Below are 26,368 nucleotides of genomic sequence, written 5' to 3' on the forward strand. Positions count from 1 at the left end.
AAAAATTGTAAATACGGCTGTTTATTATTTTACACAGAATATTTTTCTATAAACCCTTTAGATATTGTATACATTATACTTGACTCAGTCCTTTCTCATACATATTAAGTCATATATTTATTTAAAGAATCATTTTTAGAACTTGCCAAAACGGCGTTATTCTACATTTAATGTATTATTTTTTTTATATTCCGTACATTTTTTTCAGTTCATGAATAACAGACAGCAAATGAATTTAGCACTTGAAAAGTCTATAAAGTTAAAGAGCAGAATAAATTGTAAAATTAAATTCAAGATAATTTTGCTGACATTCAAGTTTTCGATTTTCTGCATCAGTATTGATGTTGTTTTATTTACAAAATTAGCATTTTTGGGTAGTAAAAGTAAAAACTTTTTTAAAAATAAGTTACGCTAAGTTATTTACAAAATTTATTATGATATAAGACTTGATTATTATTATATTTCTTGTATAGATAAACTCAACACATTTATAAAGTTTAATTATAAATAGTTATTAGTGAATTTAAATAGCCTCGTTCATACTCAAGACACAATAGTGATTTGAATTACCCTTTTCAATTTACTACACTTAAATGGCTCATATATACAAAACGTATAATATATATTTGTTTCAGAAGTTCATTTCTGAAATTCAAAGATAATTTTGTTAATGTAGATCATCATGCAACCAATGATATTATAAAATAACGGTAAATGAACGTGTCATACTTAAAAAACTATCATATGCAACTTTAAATTCAGTATAAGTTCACATTTCATAAATTATAATCAGTTGTTACTTCACATCCATTAGTTCAACTTTTTCAAAAATATATGTAACAGTTTAAACAATTTTTTAGAAAAATTTAGAATTTAGAACGTCTATCGTCTAAAATTTACGAAATATTAAAAGCTTCACTAATATTTTCATTGTGTGTAAATTACATTTTTTTATACACTTCTACTTTCTTGCGATAAATGTCAATGCAAATAATACAATGAACATCGTCTAAATGCACTCTATATCGTAGTTGTAATCATATTGTTTCTTAATATTCTCGTATGAGAGTGTTATAATGATATGATACAAAACCAATTCTATTGCTCTACATTTTGGTAATTGCAAATTAATGATGGTGATGTGAATACTTGAAATATATTTAATAAAAAATATATCATCTCATCGGGCACCAACGGTTGTGGATTATTTAAATATATAAAAGTATACGATGGGATACTTTATTTAATAAGTTCGGCGCACGACTGAGCATTCGATAAAGTTGAGACCGGCGAAGGGACAACTTTTCTTATCCTTCGCTGACCGATGAAAGTGAACTGCGCGTCGAGCCCGTGGCCGTCGTGTGATGCATGAGATCTGGCAGATCTGCCGGCAGGTAAAGAGGCATATTGCCTGGTCCGTGCACTGCATCCTGCTCTTCGAGCTGAATAGCGAACTGTTCTTCGAGCTTCTGTAACAGCCAATGTTTTATTATTAGACTATATTCATGTATTAAACGTCTAAGTTTGATTGTACGTCGATTTTTTTACATGTACTATCGTATAGACCTGATCGTATACACGTACAATGGGTAAAATATTAATGATTTAAAAGAGAAATAATTTTAGTTCATTAGACTCTTCAAATCCGACAAATGGTGATCAAATAATGATGAATAATACTTATATACACTAACCTCTCTATAATTCTGAAGTTTAGACTCGTGTTAAATTGTCACCTCAGTAACAAATTTTTTTGCCTTTTCAATCATTTTTGTTGGATAGTTGGCTTTTTGTTCTCGTAATTCATGGATAAATGAAATTTGTTTGGTTTTTTCGAAAGATTAAAAAATAACAGAACAAAAATTCCAAGCACCCAAACACTTTGCAACACGTAATTTTTTTCAACATTATTAAGTAATGATCACCATGAGCCCTTTTACCCAACAATAAAACATTGATTTGGAACCATTTAGATACGCTCAAAGACACATGTAATTATAACTTTCGTGTACACATTCAATTGTGTTACTTTTTTGTAGGCACATAAATACATTTAAATTCAAAAGTATAAAAATGACACAAAAAATGAAGTGGCAACATAAAATAATTTACAAAAACGATGATTATACAACATATTTAATTGCATGATTAACTTCAATGCGAGGACTTAAAAAAATGAGATTAACAACGATGATACGAATGTAAATATATGTGTAAATTTATAGTACCTGAAATATATTATAATTTTTATTTATAATTTTCTACGTAGATAAGGAATAAATTAAAGGAAGCTTACATTGCAAACGAAGACATTTTTTCTTAAACAAAGAAAAGTCAAACCCCACGATAATTTGTCATCATCCGTTTACATCAGTTACGATGTATAGCTAGCATAGCACGTCTGCATGTAATGATAAATAATTTATCTTTAAATTTTTTCAATTCCTTCAATTTTTTTATTTATTATTTGAAAAGGATATACTTTTTGACTTTTAACGATGTAAATTTCTGTTTTTATACAGAAATTAATCAAAGTTAAACAAGTCAGCAAGTATCCTGGCAAAAATTAATTACAAGGGGGTTTCAAGAGTTTAACCTACTTAGAAAACTAAAGTTATCTACAATTGCGAAATTTTTTCATATGGCATGTCGATGTATGAAATTTTAATGTTTTACATCAGTATGATACATTTGAAATGAATGATTTCAAGTCGAAGCATTTGCTTCATTTAAATAACAAGTAGTAACAAAATTTACTACATTAATTTATAATAAAAATTTACAAGTAATAAGTATTCGAACTTTCAAACTAGCATGACACGTAAAAGAAAGCACGATATAAATGAATAATCAGTTGTATCTGTCTTCAAATGAAATTTTTCATTTCTAATATAAATAATGTACACCCGAATATTTGAATTAGCATTATTATTTCGATGAAGAATAACGAACCACGTATAGCTTGTTAAGTACGATTGTCTAGACAAAACATCGAAGCAACATCATTTGGTTAGCAAGAAGCGATGAATTAGAAATATTAGCTTTGGAAGGACGAGGATGAAGAATCAGGCTTTCGTTGAGAATTAGAAGAAGCGTTAGCGTCAGACGTCGGAGAAACAGAATGAGCTCTACGAGATAGTGTCCCACCAGGTAGTGAGCTCGAATCCGATCCACTTAAGCGTACGCGGGGAATCGTAAACAACCCAGGAGAAGTGTTAGGAGTAATAGGACCGATAGAAGTATTTGGATTTGACTGAGGTGACGTCGGGGCAGTGTGTAACGTAGAACGTCGTCTGTTCAAGCTTTCAGTTTTGGGAGGTCGAGGAAGGCTTGAGAACGAAAAGTCCATGTGGCTGTAGTTGGTCAAGTAGAAGCCACTCATCTTCGAAGGTAGAAATCCACTAAAACGTGTCTCCAAAGCCTCCATTTCTCTTGCAAGTTCGCCTTCAAAATTCTGCAGATGGATTCGTCAGATTGTTTCCTCACGTTAGTTTGTTTTTCAATAGATATTACAATATGTTCACAATGATTATTTGAAATGGTTTTCCCTTTTTACCGAGAAATTTTTGAGATGATGATATAACATGAATTACTTAGCAAACTACTTTATACGTTAATTTGGCAATGTTTACAATTTTAAAATCATTTTAACTATCTACAAAACTCACTCAACACTATTTTATGTTATTTAATTACAAAATTTTCACGTAAGAAATTATAATGCATCTTAAATTACCCAGATCTTCATTTCTAACGTAAATATTCAAGTTATGATCGAAGTTAAATATCCTTAGCATAAATCTGGATAGTAGCTGATCAAGGAGGAATTTTAAAATTATACTTTTTCCCATACCTGTTTGCGCGGTTTGAGTTCAGCCTTCCATTCCCGTAATTCCTTAGCATACGCTTCTTCCTGTTCTTTGAGTTTGATGGACTCATGCTCCACAAGCATTTTCCGTTTTTCATTCTGCAGTTGTTCTAGCTCTTTGATCGTTGCATCACTGGAAGCTCGCATTTCCTCGAGTTGACGGGCATGCTTCAGCTCAAATCGTTGCTGTTCTGCACGGTATCTTTTCTTTTCATTCTCTTGGAATTTCTTTAACTTATCACGTTCTGCTTCAGGATCGAGAGCAGCTGACATCGAAATTCTCATAGACTCTCTAGAGGTAAGAAAATTCATTATGGTAAGATCATTTTTTGGAAAAAAAATTTGAAATTAAGCAATAACACAATACCGGAACATCATTTCACGAGCTTTCATCTCATTCCTTATTCTCTTAGGCAGGTTTCGTCTCTCAATCGATTGGCGCTTGATGAGTTCCTCTTCTTTACGTTGGTTCATGCGTTTCATTTGTTCAAGTTCCTTTTCATGCCTGATAAGCATTTGGTGACGCTGCAGGAAGAATAAATCTTTGAGGTGTCTCTTGAGCAGTTGATTACGCTCGTGAATATGACGTTCCTCAAGTTCCCAAATAGCAGCTTCGCGAGCTCTTAAAAGCTGTTGTTTTTGTTGCAGGAATTGTCGCTCCATCAGAGCAATTTTCTCGCGGTGACTGTCAGACAATCGTCGAAGCGATGAATCATGACTCTCGTTCAACTTCTCCAAGAAAATTTTTTCGCGTTCCTCATGTTCAGCTTCGAGTTTTTCCTTTCTCGCTTTGAACACGCTTTTACGTTTTTCCTAAAGAAAATTCAAAAAGGATTTTTAATATCATTTGTTATAGAAATCAATATAAATATATTTATATCTACCTTAGGCATAAGATCAACTTCTTGCTTAAGTAGTCGCAGATCTTGTTTGAGACCTTCCCTGAATATTTTGAGTTCCCGCTCTTGTTCAGCTCTAATCTTCTTTGACGTGAGCCGAAGATCGTTTTCTTGCTGTTGCTCGGCTTTATCCAACTGTTGCCGTTGTTGCCGTGCCTGTAATTCTATTTCTGCTTCAGCTTGGCGCTCAAGTGACAACCTTTCCTGCTCGTTACGCTTTTCCTGTTGTTCTTTAGCAAAGTGTGATTTTTGCGACAAATCGTTGAACTGCTTCTGTTCAATTTTTTGCAGCATTTTGAGCTCACGTAATTCCTGTTTACGGAAAATCTGGTCATCGTAGAATTTGCCATTCTCGTCATCACCGTAAATCACCTTAGAAGTGGTAGTTGTGACAACAACCCCATCGATTTCGAATTTCCTCGTTCGTTTTCTCGTTTTCTTTTTCAGATTCATCATTTGTATCCTCTCGATGTCCTCTTTCGTTCTGCGAGGCATTTCACGAATGTACTCCGGCTTGCGTCGCAGCACCACTTCTTCATCACCATCGACAACCGTTTGCGAATGCCTGTTGTGATTTTGTGCCACAACTGCCGGAGATGGGCCATTGTTCTGTTGCTGATTATTCGCCGTCTGCACGTAATTATTCACGTTGCTATTGTTGTTGGAGGTATTATTATCCTTATTTGAGCCGCGACTATCTTGACTGATAGTCGTGGAAATCGATTCAGCGTCTGATCGATCAATGCTCTTACTAGGAGTGTGCGACCGCGTCGAACCTGAGTCACTTTGAGAACGTGTTGTTGAATTTTCATAGCTATCTGGCGAAACACGCTTGCTTTCTTTGATGATTTGTTGAGAGGTTGAAGTTGCCGAACTGTTACGCCTCGACTTTCCACTGCTACTGGGCGATGGTGTAGTTTGCTGTTTTGTTGGCGATCGGCCTGCAACTGCTTGATCTATTTGATGCATACGAACCTGCAAAGTTAAAAAAGATTTTAATGATAATCAAGTTATAAGATAATCTAGGTGAAATTCTATATTTACTTGTCCATTCATTATTTGTTTGGCATTATCATCATCTCCTGTAGTGATAGCCAACTGCGACGAGTCTATAACTTGTTCGCGTTCGTCTCCGACTGTGACAACCGATACATGACTAGTATCTTGTAGCATTAATTGTTGTTCATCTATAATTGGACTGACTATCACTACTTCTGACTCGTCTAATCGCTTGCCAATCTTTTTGTTTGAAATAGATTGATCAGCGCCAATTACAATAGCTTGTTCTTGCGGTGTGTACTCTAAGCTATCTAGACTCGTAAATCCATCGTCTTCAGCTGAGCTTTCATTCACCTGTTTCAAAAATTAATATATTAAATGAACTATTGAGGTTTTTTACAAATTTAGCATTTAGATGTCTATTAACCTGAGTTTTATTTGTTTCGTTTGAAACTATGACCACCTCGGATGAACCACGTCTTACTGTTGGTGGACTGGAAGCTGCATCAACTAGAACCGGTGGATGCGTGGTTGTTACTACTGTAACTTGACTTACGTTGCTAGCTAAACTATTAGAAGGATCAGGACTCTCCGACATTATCCGCACCGTTGTTGATGTGTTTGCACGTGGATCTCCTTCTTGTGCGCCTAAAAATTAAAATATTACAATAAGTATTTATAATATTTATAATTGATTTTTGCTTAGGAAATTGTATGTACCAGCTGTAATAACGACGATATCTTTTCCAGTCGGACGGGGTGCATTATTTTTAATTGGAGTTGAAGTGATAACCGACACATTCAGTGCAGAGCCGCTCATATTTTTGGTTCTATCTAAAGCATTCGCGTCTTTTTTGACTGGAGTCAGAGCTTCGTCTGATTTGTCTGACAAATTTTCAATTGAATTATCTCTTTTAGCTTCAAATTCTTGACTTCTACGTCTTTCAGCAGATGCCACAGCCGCTGTTTTTATATCACCCATGGAGCAGCTACCCTTCAAAGTTCCACTACTGCTTATCGAGCTCGATTTCGGACTGTCGCTATTAGAATCTCGAGATGTTTGTCTCGAGATAACATTATTTTGTTTCGCATCTGCGTTTGCATTGGACAATTGTTTTTCCAGTAAGGCATTGAGTTTTTCTTCGACGGATTTACGCTTTTGATCGCTAAGACTAAGACGGCTCTGCGGGTCCTGCTGTTGCGATTGCTTCTCGCGAATGTTCTTTGGACTCGGTTCAAGAACATTCTTTTCTTTAAGTGAACTTGGTTTTTGTGGCGTTTCTTTATCACATTCTTTAGAGTTTTCGGACGGTTTGGCGGGTAGAGATTTGCGTTTTTCTTCAATGTTTGAAACTTTCCCCTTATCAGTAGATTTGGACCTTAAAACTATCTGTTGCTCCGCAGTAGCATGTTGTTTCGGTTTATCCGGCGTAGGCGGCTTACGACTATCACCGTTGTGTGGCTTTGTTTCCACTTCCATGGCACTTGGTTTCTGTTGTTGCTCAACTGATTTACTTTCATCGGGTCGAGCGATTGACGGCGGTCGTGGAGCAGGACCTTTTTCACGAGGTGCTCGTCGTTCGACTTGCTCTGACGGTTGCGTCGGTGGTTTTGGTGCCTGCAAAATTATATCAACACAGCATTAATCGAAAAATCAATTTTTTACAACACAAGAAGATAACATCTTATGAAGAACTTACGGGTTTCTTTTCAACAGTAACTGGAATATTCTCTTTGGACTCAGTTTTCTTAAGTTTCTTAGAACGCTCGTCTCTTTCACCATCTCTGTTAATTTCTCTCTTGTTGCTTTCTTCCCTCTTCGCCGCATTAGCTGGCACTGCAACGGCAGCATTTTTCTCTGAAACTGTGATATCAAATAATTACAAATAATTCGAATCTCGCATTATAGTAAATAAGCAGCAAAATTTACTTTTAGCGTCATTGTCGCTTCGTACAGATGCAGAATCATCCACCATATGATCCATATCCAGTGGAAGTTGGGATGCACGGTGCTGCTCCTGTAATAAAGAAAAAATATTGTTGAAATTTCTGAAGCAACAAATTTTGTAACAAAAATGTTCACTACAATCTAATCTACAAAAATTGTAATTAAAAAAATTAAAAGAGATCAAGAAAATGTTAATATATATTAGTTGAAGATTTTAATCACTCGAAGTTTGATCTTGCAATTTTACGATGAACACAAATATTTACGAATTCGATAAAACTGCCAAGATCTTCATAAAAAGCTCGTGTAAAACGACTGCACATGCAAATCTTATAAATAAAAAATAATAATAATCACGGAGGGAAATTATACTCTGCTTAAGATAAGAAAATAATATTTAGAGTAATAAATAAAACAGTTTCAAGTATAGGCGCAATACTTAAATGCGATGAAAAGTGGATCAAACCTATGTAGGTGAAGTCAACTATAATATCTTGTTTTTCAAATGTACGTAAGTGTAACGCAATGTGTAAAGTGCAGGCTATGCAAGATTTTGGGCTGGTTTTTGGGTTCAGTTTTCCACTAACCTGGCAAACGCACGATCGATGGGGCTGTTCATCAGGCCCACCAGATGAATCGCATGTACAGCCAATAGTTTTTTGTTCTCAATATTATAAATTGAAAAAAAAAATTTGTTCGCATGTGTCATCGATGCATATATTGAAAAAGCACCAACAGTTATATTAAATATTTATGTAACGTAATTCAAAAATATTATCGAAACAAGGGTAAATATTTAGCGTAACAATGATTTTAAAAATAGCACAGTCAGAGGATAAATAATCTCAGATTAAAAACTAAAACACTATATTATGAAAATCAAACTATTGCAGATCTGTATTAGGGGCGAAGGGTAGCTAGGATGTGTATAATATAGTAAGGTTCAACACAACAACAAATTAGGCACTTGTGAGAACAAGGTAAAATGATATTTTTTCAATATCTTTATTACTTGTCGTTGTTTTTTGCGACTTATAACTTACTTAGGTCTTTATAATAATTTATTGGTTTCACATTATATAAGGCATTAAGGATCAAGTGTGTATTTTATGCTTTTAATACAATCATGAAAAGAATTTTATGATTATACCGGAACAAGGCTTTGCAAAACTTATCATTACGGTCATGCAAAAACCAATACAGGTTTGGACTCTTGCTCTACATTTTAAAAGAAAGGCAGTGGTTATGACAAAATATGGATTATCGATTATATAATACACACATGATAAGGAATTTTCTGTCGACTAAAATTATTTCTCTAGCGCAAGCACCTCTTATTTGCTTTATGAATAATAATATATTTGTTCCAAGTATCGTGTACTTTTATCACACTTGTTATGGTTTTGAGCTTATATACTTCGCTTTTCGTCCAAGTCTTTTTTCATGTTAGCATATTTAACTTTAATGATTGATAATTCCCTAACAATTATGTTAAGCAGTTCCCGAATTCAGTTTAAAAATGGAAATATTTAAACTCAACCTCTGAGATATCAAATGAATATTTTTCTGAAAACTTTCATGGATTCCAAAAGAATGTCATCCATAACTTTTTAGAAATATATTCAGCAGAGCTTACAGAAAATGTGTTAGGAAATTTTTAATTCAATCCTGGCTTAAACATTCCTTCGAGGCTACGTCAATATTTTTTGGAGTTTTACATTCGCTTGTTACAACATTGTCGTTTAAAAGATGAGATAAATATTTTGATTTTAATTCATGACTCGTCAAGTATTAAAATATATATTCATATTTTTTTCTCTACCATTTTAGTTTGTTCATATTGTAATAATGCACGTGTTATATTTGACTATTATACATTCTTAAATACTTAATTCTAAAATTAACGTGCACATAAAATTTTGAAAATTTGGCAGTAAAACTTTTTGGTTAAATAATTAACTTTTTAATGTTCTCAATTCCACCCACATTTAAAAATTTTGATTTCAATTTTTTCCATTATTTAACGAGTAAAGAAAAGTGTAGCCTTCATCAAGAATACTTTCAAGTATTAAAAATACATGTTTAACTTATTTTTCTTACCGTTTTGATAAAAGTTTTTATTTTGTTAAAAGTAATTTGATTCACTTATTGTCAAAGCAATGAAAGTGTTTATTATGATAAAATATTATAAAAAATTGTTTTATTGTTTAAAAAAAGTACCCGTGTAAAAAATTGTTAACTTTAATTATGATTGTAGCAAAAATTTATTCATAGGATGTGATTCCTACGCATAAGGATTATACACGTTTATTTTTCACGGGATGAATATGTACGAAAATTGTATGCACTATTTTCATACATATTCATTTCTCCAGAAATAACGATTGTATATAATCCTTACATGTACACGCCCTGTCAAATATATGTGTAAAATTAGATAAAAGAATTACAAAAAAATTATTTTATTATGAATTAAAATTGATGATTTTCTAATGACTTATACGTAACTGGGCGTGCTCTTTCTACAAATATCTATTTTGCTGATGACGGATTATCAAAAATATCCGTTTCATTAATTTATTATCCAAAGTGATACGTTGTGAATACAAATTAATTATTATACATCTATAATAAGCCATGATACTATGATTCATAAATTGGAATCAGTCACACATTTAGGTACCCTTAAAATATCAAGGCATATAACGGAATATAATTCTATTCATGTTTTTTGGTTTATTGATTTAATTAACAAATTTTGCCAATGGAGTGGAAAAGAAAATTCTCTAAAAAAATGATTTCAAGAATCACCGATTTAGGTATCGTTTGTAACGCAATGTACTTTGCAAGCAAAGCAAGAGGACATGACTGATTGACTTTTAGTGAATAGCGCCAACGAGTCACTGGGTAGCAGCTTACCGATCCGCTGATACTGTTCTCGGTGCTTTTTCGCCTTTTTCAACTTCTAGGATTCGTACGGTGTGTAAGCGTGTAATAGAAAAAAATTACCATAGCACACATTGACGACTCTTCCACAAAATTGTTCATCATTATAAACGGTATAGATATTATGTACAAGTATCAATGGTTTAATGATTCGCGATTATACTGAGATGTGCGTGCCGTTTTATACCTTTATTTTTTATTTTAAAAAAATTACTCTGGCAAAATAGATTACTTAGAGAGATAGATTTTAAAAGCATCAATTTGTTAGTAGTTAATGGATAGTATGCGGCAAATTAGTACAAACTTTAATATAACTCGGAATAATATTTTTCAAGTAAACGCATAACTGATATCATAATGGGATAAATTAAATTGGTGCAGTAAATGTTACAAAAAAATTAAATTTTTTTTATCAATGATAGAAGTGAAAAAAATGTGTAGTGTAATTCAATAGTAAAAAACCAAAAATATGATGTTAAGTGAGCGTCGCTTGGAAAATATTATTCAACACTAAATTAGTTACTATCACTCAATACTTGCTGCGTTTAATTAAAAGTTTATCTGACACATGCAATTTTTTGCAAATATCATTTTAACCATTTCTGAATACTGCACTAAATGACTATATGGTAAGAAATACTTTTCATCTCGGTAATGATTGTCGAAAAGTCATTTCGTACGGTAAAAGGTAATAAGGATTAAAAAAGAACGTACCTCAGCGTCCTCGTCGACGAGCTCCTCCTCAACGACATCGGCTTTATATTCGAGCAATAAATCTCGAATGGGCTTGGAGTCGAGCGTGCGAGCCAAAAACGGATGCTTGAGCAATTCCTCGGCGGTCGGCCTACTCTGCGGATCCTTGGTAAGTGCCTTGGAGATGAAATCGTTGAACTCCTTGCTCCAGCGACTCGGCTGCTCGAGTTTCGGCGGGTCGCTCTTTTGAATCTTGAGCAGGACGCGCATCGGCGACATCTCGTGATTCGGCGGCTCGATCTGCGCGAACTCGATCAGCGTTATGCCTAATGACCAGATGTCGACTTTGAAGTCGTAGGGATTGTCGCGGAAGGTCTCGCAGAGAACGACCTCGGGCGCCATCCAGTAAGGAGTGCCGATGAAGGTATCGTGCTTCTGAAGCGTGTGCTTGTTTTTCGCCGACACTCCGAAGTCAGCTGTAAGGGGGGTTAAAGAGCAACGATTAGAGAGGACTTGCGAGCGACGCGAAGAGCTGACTCTTAGAAAAAAGTATACTTGCCAAGTTTGACGCCACCAGCCATTGTGAGAAGTACATTGCCAGCCTTTAAATCTCTGTGTATGACTTTGGATTTGTGTAAAAAGGCCAGTCCTTTGGCCATGTGCTGACAAACGTAAGCTATCTGAGGCTCGGTTAGAGCTTTTTCAAGTTCGACCATAATTGAATCTACTGCGCCACCGTCGCAGTACTCGATTAGCATCTGTTATTAAAGAGAAAACAAACGAACGGGCTAGTTAACGCGTGATCATTAAAGCTCAAAAGTTTTCACGTACGAGCGAGAAAGATAAAGAGAAGAGCAGTAAAAAAATCATCATCGGGCCAATACATAATTTACGCATCGATGAGCTAAAATAATGATATCAATGTATATCGATCTGCCGGCCGGGGGCAAGCGCCATCGAGTGTGCGTGTCTGCGCGATAAAATAACTGAACAACGGCCGACGAGCAGCAGTTATACACGCTTCAATGGTATTCTCTCGATTACGAGATTAAAAAAGAGAGAAAAAAAAAGAAGAGGAAAACGGAAAAAAGTCTCTTACCCATAGTTTGCCCTCGATAAAGTAAGCCTCGTGAAGCTCGACGACGTTCGGATGCTTGCACTCGGACAATATGTCGATCTCGATCATAAAGTCGCTGAGATCGTCCTCGCCCTCGAGCGCGCACATTTTAGCGGCTGCCAGCTGATGCGTCTGTTTGTGTTGCGCCTGCGACAACAAAGAGTAAGAAAAAAATTTATATCGTGCATTTATCCTTTGCGATGTACATTGTACGCTGCAGCACACGCGCAGGGGCCCGAGTGAGAAAAAGACGATTTAGCTCGCGTGTGCATTATCGAGTGGAACCGAGCGTTAAGTATCTCTTTTATTGCAGCGCAAAAGCGAAGTGCACAGCTGAAGGGTTTAATCAGATCATCTGTACTTCTATAGAAATATCGCGAAACTCTCGAGGTCGACTTTTTGAGCGGAAATTATCGATAATCGAGGCGGTGGCGGCAGCTGCTGCTGAGATGAAGTTTTCATCCTTAATTACGCGTTTGGGTGTACATAAAGAGAAAAGATAAAAAAAAAAAACAAACAAACATTCGTCTCAATCAAACAGTCATTAGTTGAACTCTGCGGTAACCCACAAAGCCTTTTCCTTCTTTTTCTCCTTTCTAGGTCAAATCGCACACCTACGTGCATTATACACTCGCATGTCATTCTCGCGGCAGTACACTCGCGGCCGGAAATCGCGTACACTTACGCGGAAGAGAATGTGTGTTCGTTCGCTATATACGCAGAGAGCATAATCCTGTTGTGTCATCGTCAGCGGCGGCAGCGGCAGCGGCAGCGCGGCCGAACGTAGACATTATTGAATTATGAAGCACTACGAGTGATGCCGTCTAATAATGTTATAACGCATACATAGACGCCGCTAACGTCGATGAAAAACGATGAAAAATAAAAATGTTTATTAGCAACAATTAAAAAAACTCGAATGCAAAAAATGCTATAAACGCGATCCCCTAAAGCTATTTTTTAAATTATGAACCGATAGTATTTAATGTATTGAAATTAACGGGAAATAACGGGTTTAAATTAACATTAGTATGATTTACAGAATAACAAACCTTGTAAACTTTTCCAAAAGCTCCATCGCCGAGCTCGCCAATCATATCCCAAAATTCTTCAGGACTCACGTCCATTTTTATATTATTATAAAGCTTTTTCTTCTTGGCATCGTTGCCACCGAAGTGGAACGCCTTCTTCAGATTCGACAAAAAAGACATGTCGACAAATTTTTACTCTAACGTATTGATATACAAATTGACTCTTTTCGCTTAACGAAAATCCGTACTCGCTCCTCGTCTATCAACTTGAACAAAAAAAATCAACAACTAAAAAAGAGTATTTTTAGCCACTACTACCGACGTATGGCCATTGCACTGTTTTGTTTTATGCTGCTGGAAGATCCCTCATAGGTTCCGTTAACCTGGGATCTTGCTTGATCGTTCCCGCATCTTGATAATAACAGCTGTTTAGCACTTTTCACAGAGACGAAAGCCAAATTGGACCGCAGCTTTGATGAGTCGTTCTCAAACTACAACATGTTTGATGACAGAGATTTCTCAAGCTCGTTGAATATGCAATTGCAGTCAAATTCCATGTCAACTGCCGGCAGGAGCTAGAACTGAAAAAAATACAAGATTGTGAGTATAAACGTACATAAATTTTTATAAAAAATTTAATGTAATTAAATCACGAAAATAATTATTTCAAATAAATTTAAAACATTATAGTATAAAGTTTAAAGTACAAAATATAAACAGATAAACCCAAAAAAGATTTATTAAAGTTTCAAGCCTTGGAATATTTTTAGTAGCTATAAAACTAATAAAACTGATTTAGGTCGATGTATCATTTACGTAAACAAAGTTAATATGTAAAACAGAGATACTATCAATGCTTCGAACCCATTCGCGTGAGCGTTAAAGCCGACAACACGAAATTCTGCTACAACCAGTCATACATAAATCAGGAGCACGCATACAGTTTTCAACAACAAACTCTCAATTTTTATGTACAATCTGGATAGATATTGCAATGTCTCCTCAAAGTTACTGCAGACAAACGCACAAGCAGTATTCTATCCAAAACTCGCATTACGTATTCTTTCATTTTTGTAAAAGAGAACAAAAAAGTGCGTCGCCCAGAGTTGATGAATGAGCAGACAGATAACAGACTTGACTTGTACACGACTTTTACAAACGTGTAAAAAGGGGTGAATGAAAGCTCGTAGAGCGAAAAGAAAAGTCCACAAAGTACGCGAAAGAGAAGAATATTAAAGGGGTTTGAAGGAAATTGAAGCGAACGCTTTGAAAAAGAATAGTGAGTACTATGTACTGAGCATGAAAAATGTAAGCTTGAAATTAAAGCTGCTGTGTAATTATTGTAGTGTCCGCGCCTACAATACGATTCACACATTTTTTCAAAATCCCTATTCGATACTCGATGAGAATTATTTCATTTTTAATCACTTTTTGTTCAAGTACAGACATTTTTTATAATTGATATTTCAATTATTCACAATTCCGAATAATACAACAGTTCAAGAGTCCAAAGTAAAATATGAGCTCGAACGGACGAAGTTTATGTTCAGACTGGATGTCGCGTGGTTAACCGTTGTTTCTCTGTTTGAAACAAAGACAAAAGTTGTCAACGCCACCGCTTTTGCAGCTAACGTTACCAGCTTCAATTAGTGGCATAATGAGCAAAACGCCACTATAAAAGTATACACCAGTCTACATTTCAACTAACTATACGTGTTTTTTTTTGCAAGTACAAAATAGTCGAGCAGGCGAAAGATGAAAATTGATCAGTTATCATTTGTATGATTGACAAGCCGCGATCGATAACTTTTTCTTGCGTCAAGGAAAATGCCGAAACGTCAAAAAGATGGAAAGTTTTCCAGCGTCAGTGTGTCTTATAGACTCTCGAAGATGTGTAAGCTGAAGAATGCGCCTATGGGATTTATAGAGAAAGGGGGACATTGGTACCTTCCACGCGCATTTATCATATACAACTACACGCCGAATACCTGTACAGGCACTCTTCGAGAAAAGTGCGTTGCAACTCGCTCGTAAAGAGAGAAAGAGAGAGAGAGAGCAAAAGAGACATTCCATTGGATAGAGAAAACTAGGACGAGGTGTATATATGCATTAGGTAAACTCTGCAGCTAATAATATATCTACATATACGTATACCCACACGCAGACACATACACATGGAAGTTCAGTTTGTGGTTGAAGCGCGGGATGCGACATTCCAAAAGAGACTCACCGTGGTGAGCTTTAAAAGTCTTTTTGCACTTTTTAAACGACCAATTAATACCTGTTCTCGATAAGAGAAAATTTTACGCCTCGCGATCAAAATAAAACGATTCGCAGGCGTGCGTACCTATCGTTTAAGTATATAGAAACGTTTCGCGAGATACATAAATGCATCGTTTTTGCAATACGCATGCTTTCTGGAAAAAAAAAGAAAATCACAGCGCGGTGTTGTAACTTGTAAACAGGTGTGTGCTCGTATTTGTACCAATTGACATGTCTTTTATAATCAGGTCACGTAAATATCACACGTACGATTCGTATTTGCTCGCTATATGTTTCGCAGAGGGTCGTTGGTGGTCACTTATTATTTCTGAGTTTTTAAGGAAGCAGTATTGAAAACGTAAGACATGAATGAATGGAATGAAATTTTTGTCAAATTACAACTACGAACGATATCATAACCATTTTGGAAAAAATTAAAATTCAATGTAAAATTATTAAATTAACTAAACTTTATCTAAAACTTTTTATGAGAATGCTTCTCGTCATTTAAACCTTTTCTTTATCAAATCAAAGGCCATAAAATAAAAATTATAATTTGGAAAAGAAATGTTAAAAGCAATCGAATGATATACTGTGTATTTATATGAGTGTTAATAACCATTCTTCAAAGAAAACTTAATTTTTCTGAATTCTATAGAGAAATGGAGATTTATGTACGGCATAATCCATTTGACTGGTAGAAATACCCCACCTTTCAAACGTAGAATGATTCTATAGCACTCCAGCCTCTCAAGAAGTTTATAATTCTAAATTTAAGATGGTGTATCAAAAACTCATTGTAATTTTTATGGTCATTATATTTAGATTATGAGCTGTTGTGTGCAATTTCTTGATGATTTTTTGCACGAAAGGATTATATCAATTGAATATCAATGAATCATAAGTACAGTTGAGAGTTAAATAGTAACGAAAGATAAACTATCACACGAAGAAAGAGAACTTTTTTGAGCTTGGAGTATAAATAACCTCGTTAAGACTATTTTTATTTTAATGATCTATAATTGTGATCAATTATCACTATGTAAGTTCTTGAAAGATCATAAAAAAGCTATAGTTTAAAACCATACACGTTAAGAAACCATTAATTGGGTTTCGCTTATTTTTATCACTTTATATCAAACTTTTCACACATCAGCGTGACATCGTCAAGGTAATAGGTTCGCAACGTATCAATTAAAGTTTACTTCACCGTTACATCGAATATTCAGCAGCATAACGCTTGTGTAACATCACTTTCCTTATTTGTGGAATATTTTTTCTCGACTTCGATCAAACTATATGTAACCCAATCTTGATGACAATCGAATTGAAAAGAAAAACAAACATTCTCGATGAGTTTTTTCAATAAGCAGGCACATGATATAAGTGTAGAGCGTAGAGTCTAAAAAAATCGAAAACAATCGTTTTCGCATGAATTTCCATTACGAACCATGAAGAAGAAAAAAATGAAAGTATACATATACATTGAGTTGAATATTTATAGTGGTTAAACTTCATCTAGACGTCTGTGGACTTATACGAGGATGAGTCACTGCAAAGAGTAGCTCGTGCATTTCCGAGAGCAGTCAAGGATCGATTGATTATATGTCTTGAGAACATATTAATAATAATAATAACGCATTTACCGTAATTGGCACCAAGTACAACTGGTGCGTTCAACTATGCGAAAAAAAGAAGTCATCGAAAAATGGAAAAGAAGCGAGGGATTCACACTGCAAAATGCGATATGATACAGCTTGATTCGTGCTAAACATGAATCATGATATCAGGAAGAATTGTAGCTGTGTTGCCTGCGCTGCTGAATGCGCATGATGTCAGCGTGTGATAGCGCCGCCACAACGTGTGATTTATTCAATAGAATGTCACATTTTGCGCTCACTAATGAAACGCGTATTATAATTTTAGATTGTTGAGCTAAAAAAAAAACGACATTATATTTCAATGAGAATCGACGAAACAATCACGTTCGGTAATAAAAAAAAAAGAGGAGAGGCTATCGCGAGTACACGCGATGCTTCGTTTCGCCAATGGTAATAAGATAAACTGATCGTTTCGCGTTTATAAATAAAATGTCGAATTATCATGAGCATAAGATGGAGAGCTCGACAAAAGTATTTCAATCGGTCGAGTGAGGGAAATAAATCACAGCGCAATTGAACGCATATCGTCCCTTATTTATTACAGTAAAAAGTATCATACGATACATCGACCCTGTATACGATGTTGAAAATTATGAAACAAATCTATTTCTGTTCTTCTTGTTTATTTAATGGAATCAAGCATTGCATTTCATACCTGAAGTATAAATCTTCAACGAGACTGCGTATAAGAGGTGTGAATATAATTTATAAAATGAACGTGAAGGTATTTGCGACGATTATCAAATGTAGATAATTATTCATCATTTAGATGATACACTTAGATATCTTAAATGTCTAAGGTCCTAATAAATTACACAGTGAACGCGCAAAATGATTTAATTTTATTTTTCAGCAATTTTAACCAAACTTCATTTACTGTACACATTAATTTAATGATACTGAACTAAGAGTCAAATGGAAGAGTTTTTGTGTACATTTAGAGTTGCATTTATAAGCACTAATTAGATCATTTGAAAACTTCTTAATTAATATTAGATTTCATGTTTACGGAAATACGGGATCCTCGAATTATTATAATACGAGCTCGATCTCGAAGGTCTGGGAAGCAATAAATGGGAAAAAAGGTATTGGAAACAGATAAAGAAACTAAGATATGACTGGTATTTTGTAAGTGGAGATCTCTTTGATTATTATAACGGCCGAGCGTATCATCGTCATTCCTTTTTTTTCCTTTTTCGACGTCATTGCTAAAAATATCATATATATAAAGTCGACCACACAGAGAAGCCAGGCGAGTGAAAATATTTATAATGTATTATAAATGCGTCGAACAATTTATGCGTACGATGGAGCGATGATGAAATTATTACACACGTAGGTAGTCGAGGAGAGAACGGCCTTTTACTTCGTATAGTGTACTCAATCCGGCGTATAATACGCGCGATATGGATATTTTTTTTTCTTCTTGTTTTTCAATTGTTCTTTTTTCCTTTTTATACTTGCTCCATGATTTATTTTACATTGTTATATTGCTAATTTTTCCGATTGAATTGTTTTTGCGACGCTTGATAAATTCATTCCAGTAAAAAAACGCGGAAAAAATTCTCTTACGCCCATAGTAACGCAGCCGACGTGACATAAAAATAACGTCGCGTGCACTTTATGCAATGTCCGTGCACATGTGTATAATGTCAAAGAAGATCTGTAAAATACACATGTACCTGTAAACGTTTCTACACATATTACACAATTGAGCGATGCGTACATAACACAGTGGAGTGCGTGTGTGGATGTGCATGACTATGTATGCATGAGTTATCTCATAATATAGCTACAACTCAACATCATCATCATCATCATCGACAGAAAGGTTTGCTTTCGTCATTTCAATGTTTAGCAACGATGTGTATAGCTCGATTTTTTTTCATCCACGTGTTCGCGTTGTCGTCGATCGATGAACTATGGGTGCGCGTCTTCGCTATGTTTCATGTACACATTTAAAAAAATGACTTATACGACCAAAAAAAAGATATATTACTTTAGAATTTATATCATATCGCAGATATTTAAAAAAAAAAGTTAACAAGTAGACGTGTATAGGATGTACAAGAGTATACGAGCACGTGGATTGTGTAATCGTCGCAAAATACAGATAACATACCTGCATGGGTACGAAATCGACGATTCACGCTTTATATATATAACAGAGGAGATACACTCACCGATACTAAGAGAAAGAGAAAAGTTCAACGTCAAGGTCAACTTCCTCGGCCTTTTTAGCGCATTTCGTTCTATTTTGATCGTGCTTACACAAAATATTACGTACTACATGTGCATCTGAGTGTAAAAGCTGCAATATAAGGTACGTTATACTGTTAATTCCGAGGCACGTAAAGATGTAATATACAACAAATGCTCAGAGGAGAAAAAAAAATGAGAAATAGCCGCACGTAGAATATATATAAAATGAAATCTTAGCGCATTGCGCGCCGTGCACCTCGAATGCCCAAGAGAGACTCGTTCCTTATCATCGCGTGTTTGCAGATAGACATGCGCGAAAAGTCTTCTCTTATCAGATATTTAACAAAGCAATAAATCTGATTGTGCATTTTTTTCTCCCTCCCTTTGTAAACAGCATCTGAGATTATGCACAGTGGTCGGGGATAATAATTATATAAGAGAATTTTTCGGAAAACGCGGTTTGATGCATTTTGGCGAGGAAAACTATTGTGATTACTCGAGGTGATTCGCTAACGCGTGAAGAGAGGATGGGAGAGCAGTTCTCGAATCAACGGAGCGTGTCAATTTGAGCCTTGTGCCGAGCCTTGCGCTGAGTGAATATATAGACGTGTGCGTTTATGTGTCTGTGTGTGGATGTGTACAAACATCGTGAAACACGAATCCTGATGGAAAATGATGGAAAAGAATTATCATAGATAAATACACACTACGCCCAGTGCTGCGTATAAGGGAAAAAAAGAAAAAATACACTAACACAACGTCTAATTGGGACCGAGATTGCTTTTTAAATACGGTTTTTACGTTTGCTAGGGATATATATATTATATAGATATATATTTCTTACAGAGAAATATTCTGTGCAAGTGTTCGTGCAGTCCTGCTTCTCTGCTTTAGATTGTTAGTTTTTTTTACACTTGTTAGTAATGATGGTACGTACAGACTAGAAAAATATTTTCTTTATGTGTATTGCAATTACGTCAAACTAAATTTTAAATTTACGGAACTTTTTGTGATTTTAATATTTTGCCAAAAATAAACGTACGAACGTATCATTCTTCTCAAAAGTATCGAGTTAAAGTTCAAAAAGAAAAATAACTTTTTTATTCTACATACGAGGCTATAGTGAAAATTTGGTAAAGAAAAAATAAATTGAAAAAGTTTCAAGTTTAAAAGGCCTTGAAGAACTTTGTGTGTGTTTGAAAATCTTCCACGCCAGTCAACGTATCATATTAATACATATTTTCGTGTTTCGGAAATGTAAATCTCATATCTAACAAGTGTATACAGAAATATTAATCTAATTTGAAAACAAAATTAGGAAGATGTCAAGTCATAATCTTATCCAATTAATTGCGGCAAGTTGGCATTTTTACCTTTTAAACGTAAAGAGTCACTTGTTCTTTTAAAGCAAAAAGAAACAGTCGGAAGATACTCATTGTAACGAGTCATTATAACAGAGCCCACAACAATAGCTCAACAGGCGAAGCTATTTTCAATTTGGACTTACGCAAGCGAGAACGTATTATCTTCATTCGACTTTTATCGACTCTAATGAAACAAGGATACATTGACGTTTCGTCGTGCTATATCCGATGACAAGACGCACAATTGGCCAACAGCCACGAGAGCTAATTTTCTTTTAAAATACAACGATATTTTTCCAAAGCAAAAGTGCGACGCAGCCGTGAATATCGAACCGCGTGCTGGCGTAACGACGTCGTAATAAATTTCGGCATATTTTTTTGCTGCGCTCTTCCGACATTACGATTACTTTGTTGTCTCGTATACATCGTGAGAATTTCCCGGACGGGATGGTACCGGGGCGATGGCGTCGAGGAAGCTCGACGGAACAATGGCAAAATGTTTACGAGATAATCCCATCGGCATTTAACGCGAAAGTCATCGATGCACAATTCAATAACAGCTGCGCGAGTTTTTTGCATCGAGAAAACTACGAAGAAACGAGATTTGTAATCTATTTGAGATAAGACGTAGCAAAATAGCTGCAGAAAGCGAGAGAGAGAGAGAAGACGACCGCGTCGTCCTCGTCGCGAAGTGTGCGTAAGCTTATCCGTTACTTTTCTTCTTTCGGGTTTGTGCTATACCGCTAGACGGCATCAATATCTCTCTCTCTCTTTTTCTACACTCTTAGCGCAAATTCTTCTCTCTCTTTCTCTCTTTCGTAAGTATACATCATGTATGCATGTGTACTCTCGATCAATTTTTCATAATGTTTATCAGCTAACCATAATATTTTGTTCCAAAGCAAGCAAACGCGCGATTTTCTATATATCGCGAGAGAACCTGTTTGCGTGTATGTGTATTATACGCATCTCGTATTATTCGATGGGAAAGTTATGGTACACACACACACGCGTACGGTCGTGCGAGCGAGCGAGCAAGCAAGCGAACGCATGGAATTTCAGTCGTGTCAACGTTTCGGGACATTTTACACACGTACACACACTCACACACACACACGCGCGCACACCGTCACAGGTATATAGACTCTCGCGCATGCTGCTCGACCGGACTACTTTTGCGCGAGCACGAGAGTGCATCATGCGGCCGTACACACAGACTGCACCGTGTGTTCGCGCTTCCATGTGCAGCGCGCACGAGCGAGTGTTAGAGAGCAGTGTATATGAATGTGCTCGTGCTCTGCGCGCCTCGTGCACTTGCCGCTATATCGTATACGCGCGTATTATATATATAATACACCGAACGAACGAGTGCTGATTTGTCGATTTGTTTTTCTTCGCAGTTCTTCTGAATTATAAAAGGAGCGATGCGCGTAAAAGAGAAAAAAGAACGGGTACAGCGATGAAAAATTACTCGGTCGCGAAATTTTTTTTTTTTCAAAATTACTCGTATTTATATCCAACTGCGAGGCTCGAGAGCCTTCTTCACTTTGCATTTATGCATTATTTGTAAATCAACTTTCACTGTAGTGTAGTACATTTTTTGTCAAGTGCCGAGCGCTGCTGATCAATCCATTCCGCTGTGTATGAAATTCCATCGAGGCATTTTTTATCCTATCCTACTCTCAACTCGTCGAATCTAGTGAAAGCCTCGAATCTCAATAAAAATACATTAAAATTTAAACCATGCTCAATGCTTTATTTAATCAGCCAACTTTGAATTGAGCTGTAGCGTATTGCTTGTAACGCTCAAATATAATTAAAAAAAGCTCGATAATGGCAAAAGTAATTTTATTGAGTCGATCATATCAGTCACGCTAATGTTTTAAAAGTTAATTGATTTATGCCTCAGGTACACGTATCGATGAAAATTGCATCAAATGCATTTGATTAAAATTTCTGTCGAGCAAAACGACAAAAATCGCGTTAAACAACTTTCATAACTTATTTAAATCAAAGTATGAAGCTTGAAAACTGTAACATACGGCGAGTGATGTGTTTTCGAGAACTGATTTAATTTCAGAGCAATAAAAAGAGCTAAACTCGAGTTTATAGTGCGGCGATCGTTGAACGTTTCAAACCCTTTGTATATTATGAAAATGCGGTACGTCAAAAACAGAAAGCCAACGTCATATCTTATCCATTGCCACTTATCAACTCCATTGTTCTTTGCGTTTACATGTGAGTTTCAGTGACTCTGGCTAATGTCTGACACTTCCATGTGTAAATATCGTTGTAAAAATTTGCGAAACACATTTAATCATTTTGTTATTCCGAGAAAATTAATTTCAGCGCACGAGCTACAAATAGCGGCTCTGATATCTGATTCATGAGCATTGATTACGAAGCTGTTGAGCATTTTCCACGCCAAAGGAAAAGGAAATTGTCGAACGAATCGCTCGATCTCATTGCTGAGGATCTATTAGGCAATATTTAGGTCATTGATATTTAGCCAGCAATTCGTGCACTATGCTGAATTGAGTACGTTTGAAGAGGCAGCATTTTTTCAATCAGAATCGTAAGTTGAATTGTCTGACGATTGAAGGCTGATATAATATTATATCGCTGTGTGTCACTCTGCTTCACGCGAGCTCCGAACGTAACAATATTCTTGTTAATTAAGTCAGCGCAGAAAAAACGTTTGGATGAATATTGACAGTGACACCCGATCCGCGATAAAATGCAAATATCCAGGTTTCGAAGAAAATAAACTAAATTTAAAGAACCGGAAAATTTTGCAAGTTATATACGACACGCAATAGTTTATAAAAAATCGGCATGAGTCACTTCGAGAGCTTAATAATATGACGCTGGAAACTTATACACGCGCGCGAATATCTTCGGATGAAAACGGCTGTTATCAAAATGATTCAAACATCCATAGCTGCGTGCGATTAGATTTTCCACTCTTGCAAAACAATGGATGAATTTAACAATGTTCTGTGTGTGTGTGTTGTATATAGTAGTTGCCGAAGCACGTACAGCAGCAGCAGCAGCAGCAGCAGCAGTAGTAGTGGTACTGTGCACCGCATGAAAAGTCTCGTTATCGATGTTGCCAAGCATTCGTTACTGATATCGAAAATTCTATACGGTTTAATTTGCAGATAAGCATAATTATAAGAAAAGTACGAGTGTGCATATCGTTGAACGCGGTGCATATGAATTACCTTTACAATTGTTTTATTCGAATCAACTCGCGTAAGTTCAAAGCGGTTTAAAGTAAAGTAATTCGGAGTTACGGAGAGTAACAATCGAATTGTTCATTGGTATAACTGCACTATTTTCATTCGTGATAATAATTGAGCGCATAATTGAGAACTAGTATTAAACCGAAAGTGTGACAACGATCGGTATTTGTAATACATAAGAGAGCTGCAGCAGTGGTACGGTAGAGGTACCGGCACCGACAGCATCGCCAATCAGGAAGTGAAATCAAGAAATGCAAATTCATAAAGTCACCACATTTACGCAAACAAAAGAGGATAAAAAAAATTAATCCTCTTTTTTTAACCTAGTGGTACTAATTGAAACTGACCCTGATATACAAATACCACAAACATATAAACTCTATCGAAGAGTTTCTCATGGGAAGGTCCTCTTAAGTGCACCGGTAGCTGGTCCATAAAAAAAAAGAAGAAAAAGAAAAAAATAGTGCCCGTTCGAGTGGCGGGTCGCGCGAGCCGGACAGACGGAATGTGCCATATCTCTCTCTGTCTCTCGGTCGCTTCGGAGTGCAGAGAGTCAGAAATTCGGCTGAACAACCGTAAATGCCAGAAAGTGGCCTTACACACGCCGAGGAGAAAATGAAGAAACCTAGGCCGAGCGCGCGGCGCTTTCTCAGCCGCAGCAGCAGCAGCAGCGGCTCTCCTCTCGAGCAATTATCTCATGCAAATGTCTCTCTCTCTCTCTCTCTGTGACTCGCGACTATTAATGTAATAAGTGGATAGTAGCGCGTTCGCCGTGTCGACGGAAAGATTCGTCGTTGAATTAGGCCGCTGAGAGATGAATGAAGAGGAGGCAAAAAGAAAAAGAAGGCCTTGGCGAAGGCAACGAGCGGTGGCAGCAGCAAAGCCGCAGGAAGACTAATCGTGTGCCTAAGGAGACCATCGATGTCGAATACCGATAAAAGTGCACGTAGCTGCGAAAATATATAGACAAGCCGGAAGAAAGCAAGACGATGCAGCAGCAGCAGCAAGAGGACGAAGAGGAGAGAAGCGAAGCTAAGCTAGCTAGCCTGTTGGCCGTTGCTATATAACTAAGAGGCAAAACTACATTAACAGACTATAGAACAATCCAGTTGGAGTAACTGGGTAATCTTGGCTCGTCCGTGCGTGCGCTTGTGTGTATATGAGTGTACACGCGAATATACATAAGCAGCAGCAGCAGCATCATCTGAGAGTCGAGAGAAGTATAGGCAGCATCGGTTCTTTCGCTCTTTCTCTCTCGCTCTTTTTCAGGCTTTCGTAATGCAAGTGTGCGCGCAGAGTGAAAGAGCGAGAAAGAGAGAGAGAGAGAGCAACGTCGGCAGAGGAGAAAGAGAGCAGAGATCAGGTGCAGCGAGAGAAAGAAGAGCTATATACGTCGTACGCGTATGGCGTCTTGGTCACACTAGATTGAGAGAGAGGAGAGAGCCTGCGTATACCGATAATCACCATATCAGCTACGCACTCACACACGTAATACAACCAGAGCTAGTTCTGGCTGTTATCTGTTTGACCGATTCCGAGGCCTTATCCGTAAAGCGTCATTTAAATCCTTGACTTTTTCTCTCTCACTCTGTCTTACTTTGGTCGACTTACCCATTCGCTTTTGCCAGTGGAGCAGCTCGTGTATTTTTACCGCGAGACTCGGGAATCTCTCAGCTGTAGGAACACAGCTCCGCGTTGCGGTATTTGAATACCATTCCACGCAGCAGAGGAGTAGCAGTAGCAGCAGCAGCAGCAGCACTCACATACACACACGCGCGCACATACATGTATACTCAACTCTTTGCAGAGAGAGAGAGAAACAAGTAGACGACGATGTTGCTCTCACCGTGATCTGTTAACTATATGGGCTTTTTTCCGGAGCACACTGCACACACTCGCACTGGTCACTACAGTTCGATGTACAACTGTATATCGAATGCACTGGACGAACCGCTGGTGCTGTGATTTTTGTAACGCTGCTCTGATCGGGACGACTGCTGACTTTTTGGAGGTTAAGTCATAAGTATACACACACACGCGCGTACGCACGCACGTACAACATATACACTTACACACAGTCGCACTTACACCGAGACAAACACGTCTCTCTCGTCGGAAATATATAGACAACAA

At 36.6% G+C, this 26,368-nt stretch overlaps 1 protein-coding gene across 4 annotated transcripts; it reads right to left on the minus strand.

The window, feature by feature from the left end:
* Positions 1-389: 389 nt before the first annotated feature.
* On the minus strand, positions 390-26,033 carry LOC106659047 (serine/threonine-protein kinase 10). Of its 4 annotated transcripts, none has more exons than XR_001339547.2 (15): positions 25,847-26,033; positions 13,523-14,082; positions 12,453-12,617; positions 11,913-12,111; positions 11,375-11,829; positions 7,697-7,784; positions 7,467-7,630; positions 6,487-7,384; positions 6,194-6,414; positions 5,812-6,120; positions 4,753-5,742; positions 4,236-4,681; positions 3,854-4,160; positions 2,297-3,454; positions 1,388-1,469 (listed from the first exon to the last, which is right to left on the minus strand). XR_001339547.2 is itself a non-coding variant. In XM_014381335.2 (14 exons), exons 2-14 carry the CDS (start codon positions 13,679-13,681, stop codon positions 1,308-1,310), a joined length of 4,563 nt encoding a protein of 1,520 aa, XP_014236821.1. In that variant the 5' UTR covers positions 13,682-14,082; positions 25,847-26,033; the 3' UTR covers positions 390-1,307. The 4 variants fall into 4 exon arrangements, 2 of the variants coding, with proteins under 2 accessions (XP_014236821.1, XP_023317296.1); XR_002763580.1 differs by lacking the exon at positions 25,847-26,033 and adding an exon at positions 19,608-19,731; XM_014381335.2 differs by lacking the exon at positions 2,297-3,454 and having other exon boundaries at positions 390-1,469.
* Between the last annotated feature and the right edge of the window lie 335 nt (positions 26,034-26,368).

This window comes from Trichogramma pretiosum, unplaced genomic scaffold, assembly GCF_000599845.2.
Source record: "Trichogramma pretiosum strain Unisexual culture from Peru unplaced genomic scaffold, Tpre_2.0 scaffold2, whole genome shotgun sequence".
NCBI lineage: Eukaryota > Metazoa > Arthropoda > Insecta > Hymenoptera > Trichogrammatidae > Trichogramma > Trichogramma pretiosum.